Source organism: Culex pipiens, chromosome 1 (assembly GCF_016801865.2).
Source record: "Culex pipiens pallens isolate TS chromosome 1, TS_CPP_V2, whole genome shotgun sequence".
Lineage (NCBI taxonomy): Eukaryota > Metazoa > Arthropoda > Insecta > Diptera > Culicidae > Culex > Culex pipiens.
The window spans coordinates 39,006,385-39,026,583 of NC_068937.1; the positions used below are offsets into that span (position 1 = coordinate 39,006,385).

Sequence of the window (20,199 nt, forward strand, 5' to 3'; positions counted from 1 at the left end):
ATAAAGCTTTCGTTTGTGTACTTTTTATAATTTATTTTTGATAGTTCATTCAATGAGACCTGGAGCGAGAATGCCTGATAAAAGTCAGTCCTCAAATTTCACTCTGGATTTTTGCTTGATAAAGCATGTCATATATAGCATATAGCATGTCATTATAAATCATCATTTTTACTTGACTTTTAAAAAAAAGCAAATGAAAAAAAAATTGGTATCACGGTTAACATATGTGAGGATAATTGAAATTCGATTGATTGAAAGTGATTGAAAGTGTAGAAAATACCATCTGCATTTTAAACATTACAATATCTAGTTTCTTTTAACATTTTTTACGTTCCGTTAAAATTAGGTATTTTGGAATTATGATCCCCATAAAATGAGATATTTTTTTAGAGTAAAAATCACTAAGTCTAGTCATGTATAAAGAAGTGTCAGAGTTGAAATCGAATGCTGGAATTTAGTTCCGAAACCATTATTTATTCTTCGATTGGTTAATAAAATCTCACTTATCTGTAGGAAAACTACTACGTCTGGATCATCATCCGATAAAAATAAAGACATAAGACCTTTCCAACGAGTCTAAAACCTTGAAGAACCCCCTAATTTAACAATTTATAACTACATCAATGGTATTGACTAAATTTTTGAGACCGTATCTTAGTTATGGTAAATTTTAAGAACCCAAGGGGTCACTGACAGAAAAAAACTTCGCTTCCAAATTCACTGTTTCCGATCGTAAATCAAAGAATTGATGACTTTTTCCTCAATCTATTTTCTGATCCGTGAAAAATTCACCTTGGCAACTTCACCCTAACTGATGGAAAAACGTGATCACTCTCTTTGCCCACCTCTCACCACCTGTGTCAGGATCACGTTCAACGCTTAGACAAACCGGCAAATCTTCAAAATTGCACTCCGCGTTGCATCTATTTCGCTTTCGGAGCAAAAAGAGAGCATACTCTCACCCTCTTTTCGTTGGAGACTCTCTCTAGCGTAACAATTTTGCTCATCAAGAGATCTCCTAGAGAACTATGCTCACGCGTGCGGACGAAGATGCAACCGCGTAAGTTTGGTGGAAAGCTATAAAAATGATCCAAAGCGCCAGGAAATGTTTAGTTACGGTTGTGATGTTATCGTGGCGGTTGGCAGAAGCAGAAGCAGTAGCAGCGGAGGTGTAATTGGAAAAAAGAGGCTTTGGAGAGTTACGCCCCAAAAAGGGACTAAACCAGGAGTGGCAGAAAGGGATTGCGGTTGTTGGAGTGATTAGTGAACGGAGGATTTGTTCAAGACGCTGATTTCTGAAATTGCTGATATTATGCTACGTGTGGTACGTGATTGAAGGTGTTAATAAGAATATTGTGGAAATAGGGTTGTAATATTGGAAAAAGCTTTCTTGAAATGGGGCAAATTTGGAAAAATATTGGACATTTTTTTGTGAGCAAATGATGTGAACATCGTGTGTACTTTTAAGGGAAACCTGTGTATTTGGAGATGAATGTGATCACCAGATTGTTCAATGTATGGTTTATCGCAATCCTGAACTGAGTTGTTGTGCTGTGCCTAAATCCTGAACACACTTGTTGCAATCTAGTTCCGTAAAATTTAAATCAGTCTTAGACTAGTGATCAACGATTTTGACCCGAATTTCTAAAATTAAAGGAAATTGTGAGGAACATCATACGATGGTAGTTTTAAGTTTGGCTAAACTAAATCATCAAGAATCATGGGTTTGAGATTATTTTTTTGTAGTATTGTATTTCATTTTAAAAAATGAAAATTTGAACTGAAATGTGACAGTGATGTAATGATAGGCTTTATATATTTTACTTAGCTATTCTAAGCTATGTAATTCTAGAGTTTTTTTTTGAAAAAAATATGTTTCTTATGTTTATAGGTCCCTTTAAAAAAACTCTGGAAGTGCAGATTGGCCATTAGTGATTGTTCACGCTCAAAAAATGAAAATTTCACGGGGACTAAATTAACGGAAAGTTCACATATTTGTGAATTTCATGAAATTTGTTTAAAAAAATCTGTCAGCAGTAGAAGAATTATTTTTTACTTTTTATTTTTTATAAAACATCAATCGATTTTTAATTCGAATTTTCGTTACAAAACTCAGACGAACGCTTATAAAACTGATTAAAATGTGTTTTGCCATGTTTATTTTCTTTTATAGTCAAATTACATCAGTTATCTTGAAAAAAAAGCATATAGAAATGTAAATACCAGAAAAAAAGGAAAATATATGTTACTTAGTTCATAATATTATGGTTATATTTGCAGAAACCTAACAGCGTTTCAAGAATCTTTTGATTTTCTATTCATCATTGCATTCCATTTATCATATCAAGCTTTTAATTGAAGTTTAAATTCTTTTCAAACTATTAAAAGTTGTAATAAAAAGCTTAACATACTATAAGAATGTGACGAATATATTGTATTGATAACAGAAAATGTAAATTTTCACTAATTTTTAAAAAAATATTAAAGCAATGTGGAAAAAATTAAATCTTTCACAATCCGGGAAAGGAAAACCAAATTTGTGAAAAATTTCTGGGATTTTTACTATATTGTTATTTTTTGTTGGTTTTAAAATAGTTTAAAATACATTTTTATCTTGTTTGTTGAACTTAACATTTCATAATGATGCTTACTTTGAGTCTATACTATAAGGTCATATAAGATAATTTCAATTTTCAAATTTCAATTGCAAATTTCATTTTCAAACAACTGATTTATTTTGGACTTATAAGTAAACAGTTACATTCATTATAAGGTGAATAGATGTTATTTTAAAACTCAAATATCTCGAAAAAGCGCAGGAAAAATTTTATACATTAGGTTTCATTTGAAAGAGGGGATCTGGCACTAAAAGTGCTTAGAAAATGTCGGGTGTATTTTTCATTATACTCGAGATTTTTATATTTTAAAATTTATATCTTTTGAGGATAAGAACTACCTTAACGAAACTCGAAAATTGTCTTTTTTATGTCATTCAGCTCGTTAAATCTGATTTGAACTCAGAATTAAGCCAAAGGTAAAGAAACAATATTTGGCCATATTTTAGATTTTTACAGATTTATATGACTATTTTACATAGAAACTCAAAATGTGTATCGATATTTTGACACTCAATTCTCATGGCAGATTCTTATGAGTAAGCAAAAAAAAAAAAAACAGGAAAAAATTTATCAAAATCTGTCATAACTTATTTGCTACGAAAAATAAGGACAGTTTTCATATAGATTCTGATATATTAAAATGTAGATTGGCAACAAAATGATTAGACCACCGTTTGGGTAGTTGGTTAGTTTTGATTTTTTATAACTATTTATTCATTCATCCATCGAACTTTTTGTACTTTGTTTAAAAAAAACGGTTTAAAATAGTAATTTAAGAGGAAAAAAATCAATAATATGTGTAGAATATTATCAAATAAATTAATAAAATTTATTTAACTTTTTCAAATTGAAACATATAACAATTTAGATTTGGAGCTATGTGACACGTTTACAATGTAAAAATATTCTATAGGGAATTACAAGTGAGTCCAACAATTTAAATAAATATTAAAATATATGTACATTTTTACAATGCATTATCAACTCAGATCCCCATATTCGAACAATCATAATTAAATGGATTATTGCATTTGCTTTTCATCCGATACACATTGCGAGTTATGCAGTTTGGTTGCATTATCTTCCGTGTGCAGCTTCCAAATCAATATGTTATGAGGATGGAGATGGGATAAATTGGCTGGTCTGTTGGTCTAAATTTCGCATATTGCATAACAATATATTTTACAGAGTGCAACTTGCAAAACAATTGTAATTGAATCAAATAATTATAATGCACTTGCCACTCATTTTATCGATTTTGAGAAAGGATTTAGATAGTTTTTTTTTCAATGGTGTCATGAAACATACAAAAATCAATGAACTATTAATTTTTGATAAACGCATAGAAAAGACCGATAATGTGCACTGTATCAAATCGGAAAAGTCGTTAATCTGCGGGAATGGCTCCATGCATCATTAAAGTTGCGCAACCGCCGAAAAGCAGTCTGCTGTCGTGCGATCATAAAACACACAAAACCTCAAAATCACGTGACAATCTCGGCGATTATGACACATTATCGCCATAATTACACCGATTTTGCCTGGCTTTTATAACTAGTGCCATAAACGGTCTTGAGGAGAATCCGGTCTACGCTGCCAGCTGACGAACGTACGGACTGACTGACCTGCTGCTGACGAGCAGGCGCTCTACATTTCCTGGTTGTTCCACTTTGGATCGCAACTCGTCGTTCGAAGAAAGCGAAAACTGTTACAAGTGTGATTCCGCGGACAACAACTCTGGAGTTCATGGCCTATGAAGAGGTCTCCGGGCAAGTCATTTGATGGAAGTTTTGAGCATGCTTTTCGATTTTTTTGTTTAAATAAATTTAATTTTCAGTTGAATAAATCAAATATATTGCAAAAGTTTGATTTGATTATGAACATCAGCATCACACACCGCACCAAAAAGAAAGGAAAAACACATCGCAAGTTTTCCCGCAAAATTACGCGACCGCATGTTACGCCACACACAGCAGATCACCTGCAATTTCCCGATGCACTCACCTCACTTCACCTCACTGTGAAATTAAGGAAGGAAGACCAGTTTGGCAAGGCACCAGGGAGGCTGAATCAACTCTTCGCGATCTGTCTATTTTTGCTCTCGCTGGGGCTCAGAGCAGGTTTCCTTTCCTTCCTCGCGGTGCACTCTGGCGTTCAAGTCTCTAAATTGGTGCACGAGCGTGAAGCAAGTTAAGGGAAAACGTGGCCATTTTCCGCAGCTGCTGAAAATATCTGTGGCAGGAGGTCCAACGCAACGACGACGAGGAAATGAGGCAGAAAGTGCATGACTTGACCAACGAGTCAGATTAAGCATAAGGGGCTGGTGATGTTGGAGCCAACACGACGCAGATTATGCAAATTTATGAGGAAAAGTGCTGCGGGGAAAAGTGGCACCTGATTTGAGATAAATGTTTGCACCACGTGATTTGTTCCGATTAATATGGGTGCTAATCGGGTTGAAATATATCTTAGATGGGGGCATTCCGGAAATTCCGGAATAAAAACTTTTCTACTCAACTGCCCAGAAATGCATATTTGCCTCACGTGTACTTTTGAATAGTTTTCAAAGTTAACATGGACGAATACTTGTACCACCAGTTTCACATGGGACATTGGGACAACAACATGCAGTTGAATGCAGTCAAGGTGAAAACAGACAATTGAAAGGGAAAATGCCTTCCGAGATGGTATTGTCTTTAGACCGCAAGTTGGTATGATATTGTTTCTAAGAGCAATGTCAAGAGCTCTGCAGCAGAGAAGGGAGAAACAGAGAAAGAAAAATTGAAAGAATGTGAAATATGAGACACAGGTGTAAGTTAGATATGCTGGAGGGAAATGGAATTTTTATAGCAATAGACAATTTGTTTCCAGTCTGGTTCACGATTTTTCTAGATCACGCTAGGTAAGGTGGGTCGAATTCACAATTAAATTACATTAAAACTATAACATTCTTAAGCCAAGATACTCAAATCATTTTTCATACACCCTACAAAATTTCAGGTCAAACAATTCATTTTTGATTAAAACATTACTGTTTTATAAAACATTGCACAAAATTTTGCAAGATAAATATGGTAAATCGCTTATTGTGTTATTTTTTTAACATGACTCCTTAAGTTTTTGAATTTAAACAGCAAAATTAAAGATACTGAGCACATCATTTGCAGAAGCAATTAATTTCGATTTTAATGTTTGAAAATTCAGCGGCAATGCCCGTCACTTCGATGTTAAACTATATTTAGGACCAGGGATGGAATAATCTCGAAAAACTCAATTTCACTTGCGAACTTTCTTCACCCGCGCAAGAGAGAGGAGGCAAATCACGCAAAAAAAACGCTCCCGAAATTCTCCAAGACAATCATGCTGCTGATGATTTTTTGTGAATTTCCTTGTCAGCACCACTTGAAAGTGTTTATTTCACTTTGTTTACACACATTGCCCATCTACAAAATGTAACAGGTCATTTTTCGACGTGTGACGTTACACTTGCAAGTGTAGTAGTGAAAAAGATGTTCGGTCGAATAATCAAGACAATGATGTTTTAGATTCCTTTCACCGAGCTTTCGTGCGCGAGAGAGGAGAGCCATGCTCCTTTCGGATTTTTTTGTCTTGATGAACACTCAATGATTTTCTTTTGATGATGATGATGATTATTCCATCGCTGTTTAGGACATTAATTTTTCAAAAAAACTTCCAGTTCTGTTTTTTTTACTTTCATTTATATAAAAAATGTTATTTCTGACGCTTTACCACATCTCAAAGTTATCATAAGCGTTCAGTTTTTTTCGATGAAACATTTACAATTACAAATTTTTTTGACCTAATATAGGAGAAAAACAATATGTAATTCTATAGTATACATATTTTGTTTCAACCTCTTCATAATTTAAGGGGTTACATACTACATGTAATCGGCAAGAAAGTCATAGATCGGTATAAGCACATACTTAAACTTATTTTAAATCTTTTTTGAAGTTATTAAAATATAGATTTTCATCTATTAACAAAATACATAATTAATTTTCTGTAATATGAAGTTTTTTTTTACTTTCCACAAGTATATAACTCCTTAATTAAGCGAAGTTAGGAAAATCAATTTAAATTGCTTCTCAGTGTTTTGAAACCTAAATTTTTGAATTCGAATAGATTTTAAATAAGAATGCTGGTATAAGCTGTCAAAAAAAATTTAAATTGTACATTAGGATTTTACTTATTAAAGGTATTGTTCAGATTATATTTGTTTTTATTTATTTTCTAGAATTATCAATACAAAAAATTACAAAATCTATTATAAATATTGTTACTCTAATGCTTTTCTGAAATACTACTAAAAATATCAAGCAAACTTTTGGTAAATATGCTGATTGAGATATCTTGAGTTTTGCATCGTCAATTCAGCTGACAAAATTTGTAAATTTGTAAAGTGAATATTTTGTGTCAGGGGTAATGTTTGTTTTCCGGACAATTGCTTTTTTTAACAGTTATTTTAATATACCCGAGCAGACGGAAATAACTTGGGAATAACATTTTTTGATATTTGAAAATACTAGGCCAATAACATTTTATGTTATTTATAACAAGATTTGTTATTCGTCGTTATGGTATTTTTGTTATTGGATTGTTATTGTAATAACAGACTAATAACATTTTGAGTTATTCTTCGAACAATTCTTTGTTATTATTTTTTGTTATTTTAACAACTAATCCGATCATCCCAATAACAGTTCGAGTTATTATTCCATAACAAAAAATGTTATTCCCAAGTTGTTTTCGCTTTCAATCAATATCAGACCGATAACAAATTTTGTTATAATAACATAAACTGTTATTAAACTCTTATGCAAAAATGGATTTTTCAAGAATATTCCATAACAATTTTTGTTATTTTAACAGTATCTGTTATTGAAATGGCATGAATTTTGTTATTACCGTCTGCCCGGGTACTCAATTGTTCTTAAAAAATCCGTTTTTGAATTTACTACAAGAAGATTCTTGAACACCGTGAAATTGCTTTAAATTCCAATGGTTTGCAATTGGCATGCCGCGAAATCTCATTATTTTGTCGTGAATAATCACTAGCAAAAATATTGGAGATACTCGTCAAAAACACGAGGGCAGTGCTAACGAATTTTCGGCTTTGTTTGTGGTGTTGTACAGTCATCCCTCATATTCGGAACAGTTTACAGATCTGCCAATGTTCAACAAATCATAGAGAATCGATAATTGAACATAATGATTTGCTTTTCCGTCATGTGAAAGCTTTTCTTGCGATCTTTCGATTGATGTATAGACTTGCTGTACATGTTTACGTTTTATATCAAGTTTTTAAAGAAAAACATCCACAAATTCGGAACACTTTTTCTTACGATGTAAACAAACTTTTTTTTCTCTTCAGGAGTACACATTTTTTAACAAAAAAATGACTTCACGCACTGTAACCAACGAAACTCAAGCTTAGTTAGGTTTTATGAATGGTCTGATAACGTTTTTTGTGAAAATATCAGTTAAATTTAGGTGTTCCACAATTGTGGGAGGCACACTAACATTCCACAATTATGCACACCAAAAAATAATCGTGTAATTTTCTGTCTAATAGATGCACATAACTGGAGCGTTACTTATGACAGAAAATTACATCAGGTTTGAAAATTACATGACCCATTCTACGCTTCGATTTGGCATTGAATTTTACATGAGCTGAAAATAAGTTGACGTAATTTTCATATTGATGTAATTTTATGTTGATGGAAGATTGAGTGTGATTTTCTAGGTTATGAATAAAAATAGTAAACTCATATCTGTTTTTATTACTTCTGTTTATTTTTTCGTGCTTTTGTTTGTGTTACATACTATTTTCAGGGACAATTTCACTGTTTCTTACTGATTCAATCTCCGACGTTGGAAACTAACCTTCACTGCCATCATCCGACTTTACCAAATCGAAGAGAGACACTTGCAGGGACTCGGGTTTTTCTTCACTTTGACTTATTTCTTTTTGGCCAATAACTTGCACTCCCCCCCAAGCAAACCAGCAGAGGCTTGAGCCCCAAGCGCGAGCCATCTGAGTAGGCGCTCCAAGGTCGCATTATCTTCTTTGCACCTGAATCACGTCGAAGTTTCTGCGAGGTTTCCGCGCCTTGTTTTTCCTTCTCATTTTTGCACCCGGTATTGCAAATTGCGACGCTGACTGGCGTTGAACCCCCGGCTGGCACTCCAAAGTGTGTAGTTTCTTGATCTTCATTTTTTTCCTCAGCCTAACTGTTTTTTTTTTCATTCAGCCTAACTGTTCTGAACTGTCCGCCGGGATTCTTTTGTTCACCACCTGAAGGACGAAATAGTTAAATGTGAATCGATCTTTAATTAGAAAACAACTCACCTTGATAACATTTGAATTTACAGGCACAAATTGGTGAAAAAACGACACCGGAGGCGAGACTCCATTGTTTTGATGCGGCTACAACTAAAACTGAAGTTTTTGTTTTGCTCCCAAGATGGCTGACTTTTGACACGTTTGCACGCTGCGGTGCGTTTCATCAATTTTGCTGTTCAAAATGGGTAGAATTAAGATTCGTTAGATGTAAAATTATGTTTATTCTGATGCTCCAGTTATGTGCATCAGAAGAGACGGGAAATTACATCAAATGAACGACAATTTTCAATCACGTTTATCTTTTTATTGCAAATCATTTTTTCACTGATTTTTGTGATGATTACGTTTCGTAAGATGTAAAATCATGTTAAACTTCCAGTTACGTGCTTTGATTTTATGTCACATTTCAGATTATGTCATGTGTAGAATTCATATTTTTTTACGGGCAATTTGGAGGCAGTGTTTTGCTGCTCTGGATAAAATAGTCTTGAAATGAGGTTTTTTGTTCAAAAAGTACTATTTTCACTGGTGAAATAGCAAGAGAATGTCCAAATAAAGGTCCTAAAAATAGCAGGGACGACAGAAAACTTGCATTTTGCATCGTATTGACAAATTACCACAAAAGTGTTCCGAATTTGTGGGTGTTCCGAATATGTGGAATGACTGTACGTTACTCACACAAACGAATGTTGTTGTTGTTTATTTTTTTAACGTGACTTTAACCTAAAACACACACAAACGAATGAGTGCTACACAAAGTCACTCACACAGTCATTGACTTCCCTCTAGAAATACATTCGCTCAGAGAACGGTCGTTTGACATTCTACCGAGATCGCATGGTCGCAGTCAAATGACTTCTGTCAGCACGCAGTAAACACAAACAAGTGAGAGACGAATAATGAGAGAAAGAGAAAGAGCACGTCTCGTTTGGGTGTTTACGTTCACCAACCGTCGCCAAGCAATGACGTTCGGGATAGGCAATCAAACGTCAAAATTACCCCCCACTAGAGGGTGCTGAAACTTGGGGTGATGTTTTCATTATAACCTACAGCGAGTAAATTGGTTTGAAATTTGAAATTGTTTTATTTCATCGTAAAATCGACATTGATAGCAAATTATACCATATTCAGATAAGAAATATATAGCTTAATTGATTTAAACGAAAATGTTTTTGTGATGGCCGATTTTACCAATTCATTATCTCATTCAAAATAAGGGAATGTTTTAATCAACCAAAACCTAACTAATCAATTGAGAATGTAGATTGTTCAAGTGGACAAATATTGTTTAAAGTCACTTCTACCATAAAAGCAAAGCTCTGCTTGAAAAAATGGTAATTGGAATGATTTTCAAAATTAGCAATCTAACCTCATTCTCGCGTTTTCAATCCGGATCTCAGAATTTTCAATGAAAAAGGCAACTTAGCAAAAAAATAAAAAAGTCAGTCGATAGAACTTTTTATTTCTTACCACCTGTTAACTTTATTTTATTCCAAAAGATCAATTTTCTTTTAAAAAACCTTAAAATAGTTTTCACTCCCCTTTGCACTTATCGCGCAAAAAAGTAAACGTAACCTTGCACCAAAGTTCTCCTACTCGAATGTAGGTGGCGAATCGAGTTTTTAGCTTTGGTTTTGGGGGCCTATAGAGGCGCTGTGTGTCAGCGATAAAATTTCAGACAGAAAGTTCTATAAAATATCGAGCAGTCCCATTCAGTGACAGATCCCTTTTCAAGCATTGCACGAGGAACAAAAACTTTGAAAAAGAAAGCAAAAATTTGGAATAGCCTAAGATGACACTGAACAAACTTTGAAGATTCATGTTAATTGGCTGATCTGAAGAACACCCGACTACCGATATATAAAAAATGAAGAAAAACACTTTGGTTTGTAATTCTTGAACCATAAATTCCTAAAAAAATAATTTTAAAATAATTTGTATTGACATATATTTAAAAAACCCTCAAAGAACTATTAAAATTAGTGTTTATGTAGTATTTGTTGCATTTTTTTTATTTTAAAAAATATTATTATGTATTAAATTGTGCACACAAAATTCAAAATTTTGTTCACAGATGCCATTCTCAATCAAATAACTGATCCAGAAGAATAACGTCATGATTTGAAATCCGGACACTTAGTAGCATATCATTTTTGTTATAGCTGGCAAAACATCATGTTATAAGTTGGAAATGTAGAAATATCATCAGGATGTAGTATGAACAGTCAGTTTCAAGAAAATGCATGCAAAATATGTCTTTTCTAACAATTTTTCATCAGAATTTTAAAATTAAAATGACTTGTTGTGCTTCGAATCCCGGACACTGACAAAAGCTGATTCGAATTCCGGACACTCGATTTTACTTATGAATCGCACAAATTTGGACTGAAATGATAGTGAATAGCATTCTTTAGGTCTCAAATAAGCTGTTAGCATCAAAACAATCGATAGTTTATATAAAAATTTGCTAGAATTTAAGGAAATCGAAACCATAAATTTCTGCTTTGCCTTCCCGGTGCTTCGAACGCCTGTGAAATATTTCAAGTGTAATGTTTCGCATTTTTGGTAAACTTATAATTTTATTGTATTTAATTGTTTTGGCATTAACTACAGCGTTCAAACAAATTTGAAATGATAGTTGATGTTGGAATTCATCAAATAACACAGTTTTGACATTCATAATGCGAACTTATATCCAAATAATTGATAAAACAAGATGAAGTGTCCGGGTTTCGAAGCGTCCGGGAATTCGAATCATGACGTTATATTTCGAAGAAAAACAACAATGTTTAAATGGAACATCCAAAATCATAAAAAAAAACAAATATATGTATCTATTCAATTTCTAAAACATGTAGAATTTGTAATTATGTTAATTTTTCGTAACACTGTGCTGGAAAAGCGATGTTGTTAATGCTCCCTCTTGCCCCATATGTTTGTATTGCTCAACCTAACCCTATAACAATTCAAAAGAAACTTATTATAACTCTCTTCAAATGTTAGGCTTGAATTTTTTACATAAAATAAGGTGTGTTAATTCAGTAAACTTTCCGATTCAAGTTTATTATTTATACATAAAACATTCTAAAGTCTTGACACACAATTCAACCTGTCATGACAGAATAACAATGTCACTGAACCCCTTGCACTCATTTGCGCGATACGATAAACCATTTCCGACGAATATCGCGGTTACGCTCTGCGATAATCGTTCAATATCGTGAAATTTTACTTTCGTTTCAACGATGAGGTGATGCCACCGTTTTTTTTGCGTATATCTTCCGCTGTTCACTTTCCTCTCTTGATCGTTCGTTTGAATCGTTTTTTCTTCGTTCATCTTGGCTCCATCCGAGACCCCTCGTTGATCCACAAAAAAAAGAGGTGTTAAGCTTCTTGCGAGCGAGTGTGGGGGTCGCTGACTGTTTTGTGGTGGTTTATGGAAATTATCGCAAACAAACGAAACAAAAAGCGGGCAGCCCCCCCTCGACTCTTTGAAGAGGGGAAGATGCGAGGGGTCCGACGAGGGAAAATTAAGATAACATTGTTATTGCACCTTTTTTATGGTGCGGTTACGCGCGTTCTTTTTTTATTTCGGGCGCATATGAGGTAATAACCCGTGCTTGACCGTTTATGGTGATTTATGATGGTCATGGTGCCGTGAAAAAAAAGTGAATTTGAGGTGAAAACCGTTTAACGTATTGGAAGCTGCCTTTTCTGAGCATAACCGTTTAGGGCACCATTCGATGGGCCACTTTCATAACGAAAGATGACTTGGCAAATTGAGTTCCAACCACATGTTAGACAGGTGAAATAATAACCTTGCGTGAACTTCCGGATTGCATCGGACGGGGTTCGTCACTTGCACTGGCTCGGCTATGACGTGTGACGGTGGCAATGTGCCAGACGATCGGGTGAATCACAGCTGATTGAGCTCAGATGCAGGGGCTTTCCTGCATGGCAGATGATGATCAGAGCTTGTTTCTGGTGGTTACACACCAATTATCGTCATTCACTGCTTTTCTTCACGTTTTGTGTGATGAGGAAATAAGTTATAGCATGTATGTTCAGTAGCGTGGTAATTTGTCTTTAGCTGGATTTATTGCCATTGTCAATTTGGGTAAGAGAGCTAAATTTTAATGTTACTTTTTGCAATTTCGTTGTGAAGCTACTTGCTTTTCCTGCCTTTGTCGAATGACTTACTTTCATCGCCAAAAATGACAGTACCAACAAATACCATTTGAGAAAGTTAAACATTTCAGCACTTGCATCGCAAAGGAATACTTTTCAATACTGTTTTAGTTTTTGACACTTATCTTGGCGACAAATCACATTCAAACTAAAAAAATATTTGTTTTATTTAAAAAATCTAAATCCAAGGGTTTTCCGGGATTGCAAAAAAAAAATTGTTTTTATATATTTATATATTTGAAAGTTAAAATTAATTTTGATTAATCGTGTTTTTAGTATTTTAATGTTTCAATTTAATCTTTGTTAAAAAAAATTTAAGAGACTAATTCTTTAAAAGCCTTTGAATTTAAAACAACATCAAGAATATGTTTGGTAATTTTTACAATTTCTATATTCTTTTCTTACTCTAAAAAAATAATAAAATCTTTTCGATGATTTCCATTTATCACGAAAAGCGATTGCATTTCATTTGATGGTTAGTTATGTTTTTTCGATGATCAAAAATTATCAATTTTTTTACGAAAAAAAAAACGGAAATAAAAAAAAATAAAAAAAATGCACGGACTTAATGATCTTAGTTAAACAATTGAAAATATTAACCGTAAATATTTTTTTCTGCCAAATCATGTTGGACGCTTCCAAATATATTTAAATAAGCAATTCGGCTAATTGAAACAGAATAATAACAATATTAGCTAAACCATCAAATAAAAGTCTTTCAATACCAAACATATTAAATTCATGAAAAGAATTCCGAATTTGGCGTGCATTTTAACTGTTTTACAATTTTTTGAATGAAATGCTCAAATTTTCACAAATGCCGTATTTTCTCGAAAATACTCATTTTTTTATAATTTGCAATATGGTTATCAAAGGAAATTAAATTTTACCAACATTTCCATTCTTTTAGAGTTTTTGGAATGCAAAACTATTTTTTTTACAAAATACCGTAATTTTTTTTTCGAAAATACAAAAAAATATGCTTAGCAATATGGGTATTAAATGATTCGAAATTTTGAATGCATTGTCGCTGTTTTAGAGTTTTTTGAATGAAATTATCAAATTTTGACAAAACACCGTATTTTCAATAATATTAATTTGAGTATTTAATTCAAAAAACTATAAAACAGTGACAATGCATTCAAAATTGCAAATCGTTTGATACCCATTATGCGAAATATTTTTTTAAAAGTTTTTTCGAGAAATACGGTATTTTGTGTAATACAGTTTGAATACATGCAAAATTTCGAATCATATTCAAGAAAATACGTTATTTTGTGGAAATCATAGTATTTCGTTCAAAATACTTTAAAACAGTGGAAATGCATGCAAAATTTCGTTTCGTTTGATACGCATATTGCAAATATTGAAAATTTTCGTATCATTTGATACCCATATTGCGAAATAATATTTTCGAGAAAATACGGTATTTAGTGAAAATTTGAGTATATCATTCAAAAACTTCAAAACAATGGAAATGTAGATAAAATTGTCCCGCCCGTGTGGATCAATCGGACCGCGCACTGGACTCACAATTCAGAGGTCGCCGGTTCGAATCCCGCGGCGGGCGCTCTAAAATTCTTTGTGTAAATATGGGTATTCGGCGCCGTCGCTCCGTACCATACTTTCATACACTTAGGAGCCCAGGGCGGCGAAGTCCTTGTAGATCAAAAGGAAGACACTAGTGGTTGGTACTAGCAATGGTGGCCGACAGCTATAAAGTCAACTTCGTTTTAGATAAAATTTCACTTCGTTTGGTACCCATATTGCAAATTGTGAAAATTTTAGTATTTTCGAGAAAATACTGTATTTTGTAGAAATATTAGTATTTCTTTCAAAAAACTCTTAAACAGTGAAAATACATGCAAAATTTCGAATCATTTGATACCCATATTGCTAATTAAAAAAAATTGAGTATTTTCGAGAAAATACGGTATTTTATGAAAATTTTTGTATTTCATTCAAAAATTTTTAAAACAATTAAAATGCGTGCAAAATTTCTAATCATTTGATACTCATATTGCGAATTATAAAAAATTGAGTACTTTAAAAAAAATACGGTATTCTGTGAAAATATTAATGTTTATGCTTTGAAACTTACTACATTATCAAAAAAAATATTCTAAGCGAATGCATTGAATATTTAAAATAATATTGAAGGATTAAGTCAATCTAAGAAATATTTTAAAAATGAGTTATTGTCGATAAGACTATCTCCGATAAAATTTTCGAAATAACGATAACGATTACGATAGATTATAGTTATCGTTCCGACGATAACGATAATATAATCGACGATAATTCTATCGATTAACAACCATGGTTATGTGCTCAAAACGAAACGAATTAAAATGAGTTGAAACTTTACATAATATCACAAAATAATTATGCTTGGAATTTCAGAAGGCTATGTTCAAGCTCAAGCGTGACTTAATTTGTGTTGCTGAAGTGAATTGTTTTAAAACATTTAGGATCTGTTGATGTTAAAGTTTTCGCTAAAAAATTAAGTGCTTCGCTTTTTTTTCTTCGTAGACTAAACAATGGGCGGCCAAAAGAGCCCTTTTCTGTTTTCCACGTGATGAAAAGTTGTGTCAAAAGTGAGTGCATTTTTGTGAACCGCATGAAAGTTCTGAGATTATGTATCTTTTAAGTGTAGTGATAATATCGGAGTAAGATTATTCAATATTATTTGGCAGGTGCCATTCATAGTTATCGTTGCTAAAATTGAAAAACGTCACAATCTAGGTTTTGCGTGAGACATATTGAAATGTCAACGACGAATTATGCCAATCTTGATATCAACCCTCTTCTTAAGATGTGTTGACTTCGAATACTTTAAAAGCTCGACGCCATTTTTTTTTTTGATAAAATAAATTATAGATCGATCACAATACTTGCCACTTCTTGGTATAATTTTGAGAACAGTAAATTGGTTCCGTTTTGACAGTTCTAAATTGAGGCCGCTTTGCGAACCACTATTCTGCACCCAGGTAATAATTGCAAAATAACTGAACTAGTGTAAAATGAATTTTAAAACACTTTTTGCATGCATATGTTAAGAATTTGGCTTGTTATTTAAATTTTCATATATTTTTTTTAAATTTTTGTCCTACATTATCAAATATATATTCTGAGCGAATGCATTGAAAATTGAACATGAAATTGAAGGATTAAATCAGTCCAAGAAAGATTTTAAAAATGAGTTATCGTCCGTTATCGGCGATAAGACCATCTCCGGAAGAATAATCGAAATAACGATAAAGATAGATTATAGTTACCGTCCCGACGATAACGATAACCATTATCGTTATCGTTAGACGATAATATTATCGACGATAATTCTATCGACCCCCCTCAACCCCGGCCGGAGCCGAGGGACAGAAACTTAGAAAAATATTTGCATTGGTCTTATAGAGAAAAGGCACGTGTAAATTGAGCATTTAGAACTAAGATTAAGAGAGCTTTAAGGGAAGTTTAAATGAAAATAAAAATGTTAGATCTTTCAATGATATTTATAATTAATTATGTTATTTTGAACTAATTTTATTCTATTCAATCCTCTACCCTCCCCAGATCTTCCTCGTGGCGCTTCTGGCGACACCGGCGCTGTTCGAGGCAGCGCCCGCCAAGCAGGGGGGTGCCGAGCGACGTCGCGCCTTTTACCGCCGGTCCACAACCACGGCGGCACCGCCGTCCCCGGTTCCGGCCGCCACCCACGAGGACACCGCCAGCGCCGAGACCAAGTTCGGCGACGGTAACGGCGAGGGCCTGTACACGGTCGGCGATTCGTTCACCATCGGCGGCGGAGGCGGTGGGGGTGGCGGTTCGTTGTCGTCTTCGTCGTCGTCTGCAGGGGATTCCGTCGGCAAGGGAAGTGCCTTCAAGCCGGTCACCAGTGGCGGCGATAAACTGACGGTTGGTTTTTGTGGAAGTGCCGGAATCGGGATGATTTGATATTTTGATGTTTTGTTTGTTTGTTTTGCAGTCGTTCTCGGAATATAACTTTGGCGGCACCAAGCTTTCCGACCCCGGTGACTCGGACGAAGACTACGGACTAGGAGGCCTGAAGAACCACAAGCCCCTGACGTCGTCGAACAACAACTTTAAGAACAGTGGATCGTTTGACTTTTTGAACAATGACTTTTCCAAGACCTCCCTGGACCTTTCGACCCGACCAAAATCCTCCATTACCAGTAAATTTTCTATCTCCCATCCCACTCCCTCGAAAAGCACCGGTATTACGGGTAAGCTCGATCACCTGGACGACTCGACCGAGTACGACGTGTACTCTAGCTTAAAGTCCAGCAGTAGCTACCGGTCCCCGTTGCAGGGTTACGGCACTTCACAGTTTTCGGCCTTTCCAGGTTCCTCCTCCTCACTGAACTTCGACGGCAAGGTGAAGAAGCTCTCACCGTATACCAGCTTTGACGACTCTGGACTGACGAGCGGATCGCTGACGACAGGAAGCCTGACCAAGTACAAGAAGAACAAACTGTCCTTAGACGATGACACGTTCGGGGGCGGTGTTGGTTCGGCGTTCGGCGGATTCGGTAACAGCTTCGGCGTCGGTAAGCTAGAAGACTTCCTCGGTGGCGGCGGCGCTGGCATCGGCAAGAAGAATCCCTTCCGCTTCGGTGCCGGCGAGCCACCGCTGGTGAACTCTGCCTTATCGACACTGAAACATTTTGGTCATGGAATTCTAGGTAAACCCGAGAAAGCGTCCTCCCTGTTCGACGACAGCGGCGAGAGTGGTACCGGTTTTGGGGCGTCCAAATTCAAACCGTCGTCCAACTTTGGCAAACAAGGAAGCTTCTCCAACAGCTTCAACCTGGACGACAGCAACGAGTCGTACGAGCCGGCCTACAAGCCCAAGCTTACAAAACCGCACCACTCATCGTTCTCGTCGTCATCCTCCTCCTTTGGATCCTCCAAACCGCTGCTAAAACCCTCCATCACCGAGTTCGACAGTGACTTCGATGTGAAGAACATCAAGCTGCCGGGCGCTCACTCCATCACCAACTCGAACTCCAACTCCAACAAATTCAGACAACACAGTACTAAAACGAACCCACACAAGTCCAAACACGGTCCCTCCAACATTGACAATCCCAACCCGCTCGAGTTCCGACCCAACTTCAAACTGCAAGATGTGCCCAATCTGTACCCTGACGAACACCATCATCTAGGTGCCGGCATCGCCGCGAAGGGCCAGATCGAGAACTTCCTCAACTCGGAGGGCGTCTTCAAGCCGGAACCGTTCCGCACGACGCACTTCCTCGACGGACCCCCACCCAAGAAGAACCCGTACGGCCAGTTCGCCAAGCCCTCCGAGGATTCCGACAACCTGGAAAAGGAAGCCTTGAAGGCGCAGATCGAGTTCCTGAAAGCCCAAGCCGCGAAGCGATCCCCCGCCGAGGTCCGGCAACGACCGCACGGAGGTGTCCCGTTGGGACCACCGCCCAAGCCCATCCCCGGACACGGACCGATCCGAGGCCCGCCACGACCGGTGCGCCGGATTCCGGCCCTCGGCGTCAAGTCGGCCCATCCGCTGCCCAGGATCCCGCACTTCAACGATCGGCCGTTCAGCGTTAGCTTTAAGCTGTAAGCGAGACTGTTGTAGAGCGTTGCTGCCTTGACGTGCAATTTGTTGATTTTTGAAAACCCGCCTCTCTTTTAAATGGTAGAACGGTAGAAAAGTTCTGCCACCCCCCGTAGTCGATGATTTTAGTATTAATTTATTTATTTACTGTAGGGATAAATTTTAGTGCGATGTGAGCGAAATAGACATTTGGAAACGTGACGTTTTAGGTGAGTTTTAATTTTGAAAGAAAGTCCGGATGGTTTGAATGATCTCCTCTCTTAGCAAGTGATTTGTAGACACGACGAAAGTACGAATAATTTCGGTAACTTGGATAAAAAAAATTAAACTTTATCATCACGGTACGAGAGCTGAACTCTGTAGTAAACGTAAACAAGTAATCAAGCTCCAGCTCAATTATAAGGCGTGTAAGCTTCTTGCCTACCGTTTCTTAAAATTGTAACTCCAAACTGATTGAATTTCTCTACACTCTACTGCCTCTGCTTCTACTTTTAAAACATTGTCGTTCATTTCTCCTTTGAAATTCTCTCTCTTTCTAGCTCCATTGCAAATTATTCAACCCCATCAGTTTTTTTTCTTGAGTTACTTTTTTTTCTCTTTTTGAGTTTCAATCTTTAGCTCAATTCGAAGGCGTGCAGGTTTCTATATTACCGTGTCTTAAGATTGTAACGCCAAACTGATTGAAGTTCTCAAATCAATTTTAGAATCATTCTTATACATTTTTTTTGTATTCACTCTCTCTCAATCAATTGTAACTTGAATATTCACAAATTAATTTCAAATTATTCTACTTCACTTAATATTCTAGTTTGACATAACTTTTATTTATTTCTCCTTTTGAGTTTCAATCTCCAGCTCAATTATAAGGCTATCGTTTCTTAAAATTGGAACTCCAAAATGATTGAATTTCTCTAACTCGTTGCAGAACATTCTACTGCCTCAGCCTAATCTTTTTTTTTATTGTCGTTCATTTATCCTTTGAAATTCTCTCTTTCTCTAGCTCAATCCAATTATAATTGCAAAATGCTCAAATCCATTGCAAATTATTCAACCCCATCAAGTATTTTTTTTAGAATTACTTTTTTTCTCATTTTGAGTTTCAATCTTCAGCTTAATTGAAAGACGTGTAGGTTTCTATACTACCGTGTCTTAAAATTGTAACGCCAAACTTATTGAAATTCTCAAACCAATTTTATAATCATTCTTATCCATTTCTTCTTTGATATTCATTCGATCTAGCTCAAACAATTGTAACTTGAATATTCTCAAATTAATTGCGAATTATTTCACTTCATGAAATCTTATAGTTTGACATAACTTTTATTCATTCCTTCTTTTGAGTTTCAATCTTCAGCTGTGTAGGTTTCTAGTTTTCAACCCAATTGATTCAAAACTGATCGAAGTTCTGAAACCAATTCTCATTG

The 20,199-nt window shown here is 35.5% G+C and overlaps 1 protein-coding gene across 2 annotated transcripts; it reads left to right on the top strand.

The window, feature by feature from the left end:
* Window positions 1-1,148: 1,148 nt before the first annotated feature.
* Window positions 1,149-18,976, top strand: LOC120413639 (serine-rich adhesin for platelets-like). 2 transcript variants are annotated; one of them, XM_039575643.2, is made up of 4 exons: window positions 1,149-1,324; window positions 16,750-17,091; window positions 17,162-17,744; window positions 17,880-18,976. In XM_039575643.2, the coding sequence occupies exons 1-4, from the start codon at window positions 1,313-1,315 to the stop codon at window positions 18,779-18,781; spliced, it is 1,839 nt and encodes a 612-aa protein (XP_039431577.1). In that variant the 5' UTR covers window positions 1,149-1,312; the 3' UTR covers window positions 18,782-18,976. The 2 variants fall into 2 exon arrangements, with proteins under 2 accessions (XP_039431577.1, XP_039430853.1); XM_039574919.2 differs by having other exon boundaries at window positions 17,162-18,976.
* The last annotated feature ends 1,223 nt before the right edge of the window (window positions 18,977-20,199 follow it).

Coding starts and splice junctions, on each gene's coding strand:
- LOC120413639 (XM_039574919.2), top strand. Junction 17,092..17,161: donor GTGGCGGCGATAAACTGACG/GTTGGTTTTTGT, acceptor TTTGTTTTGCAG/TCGTTCTCGGAATATAACTT.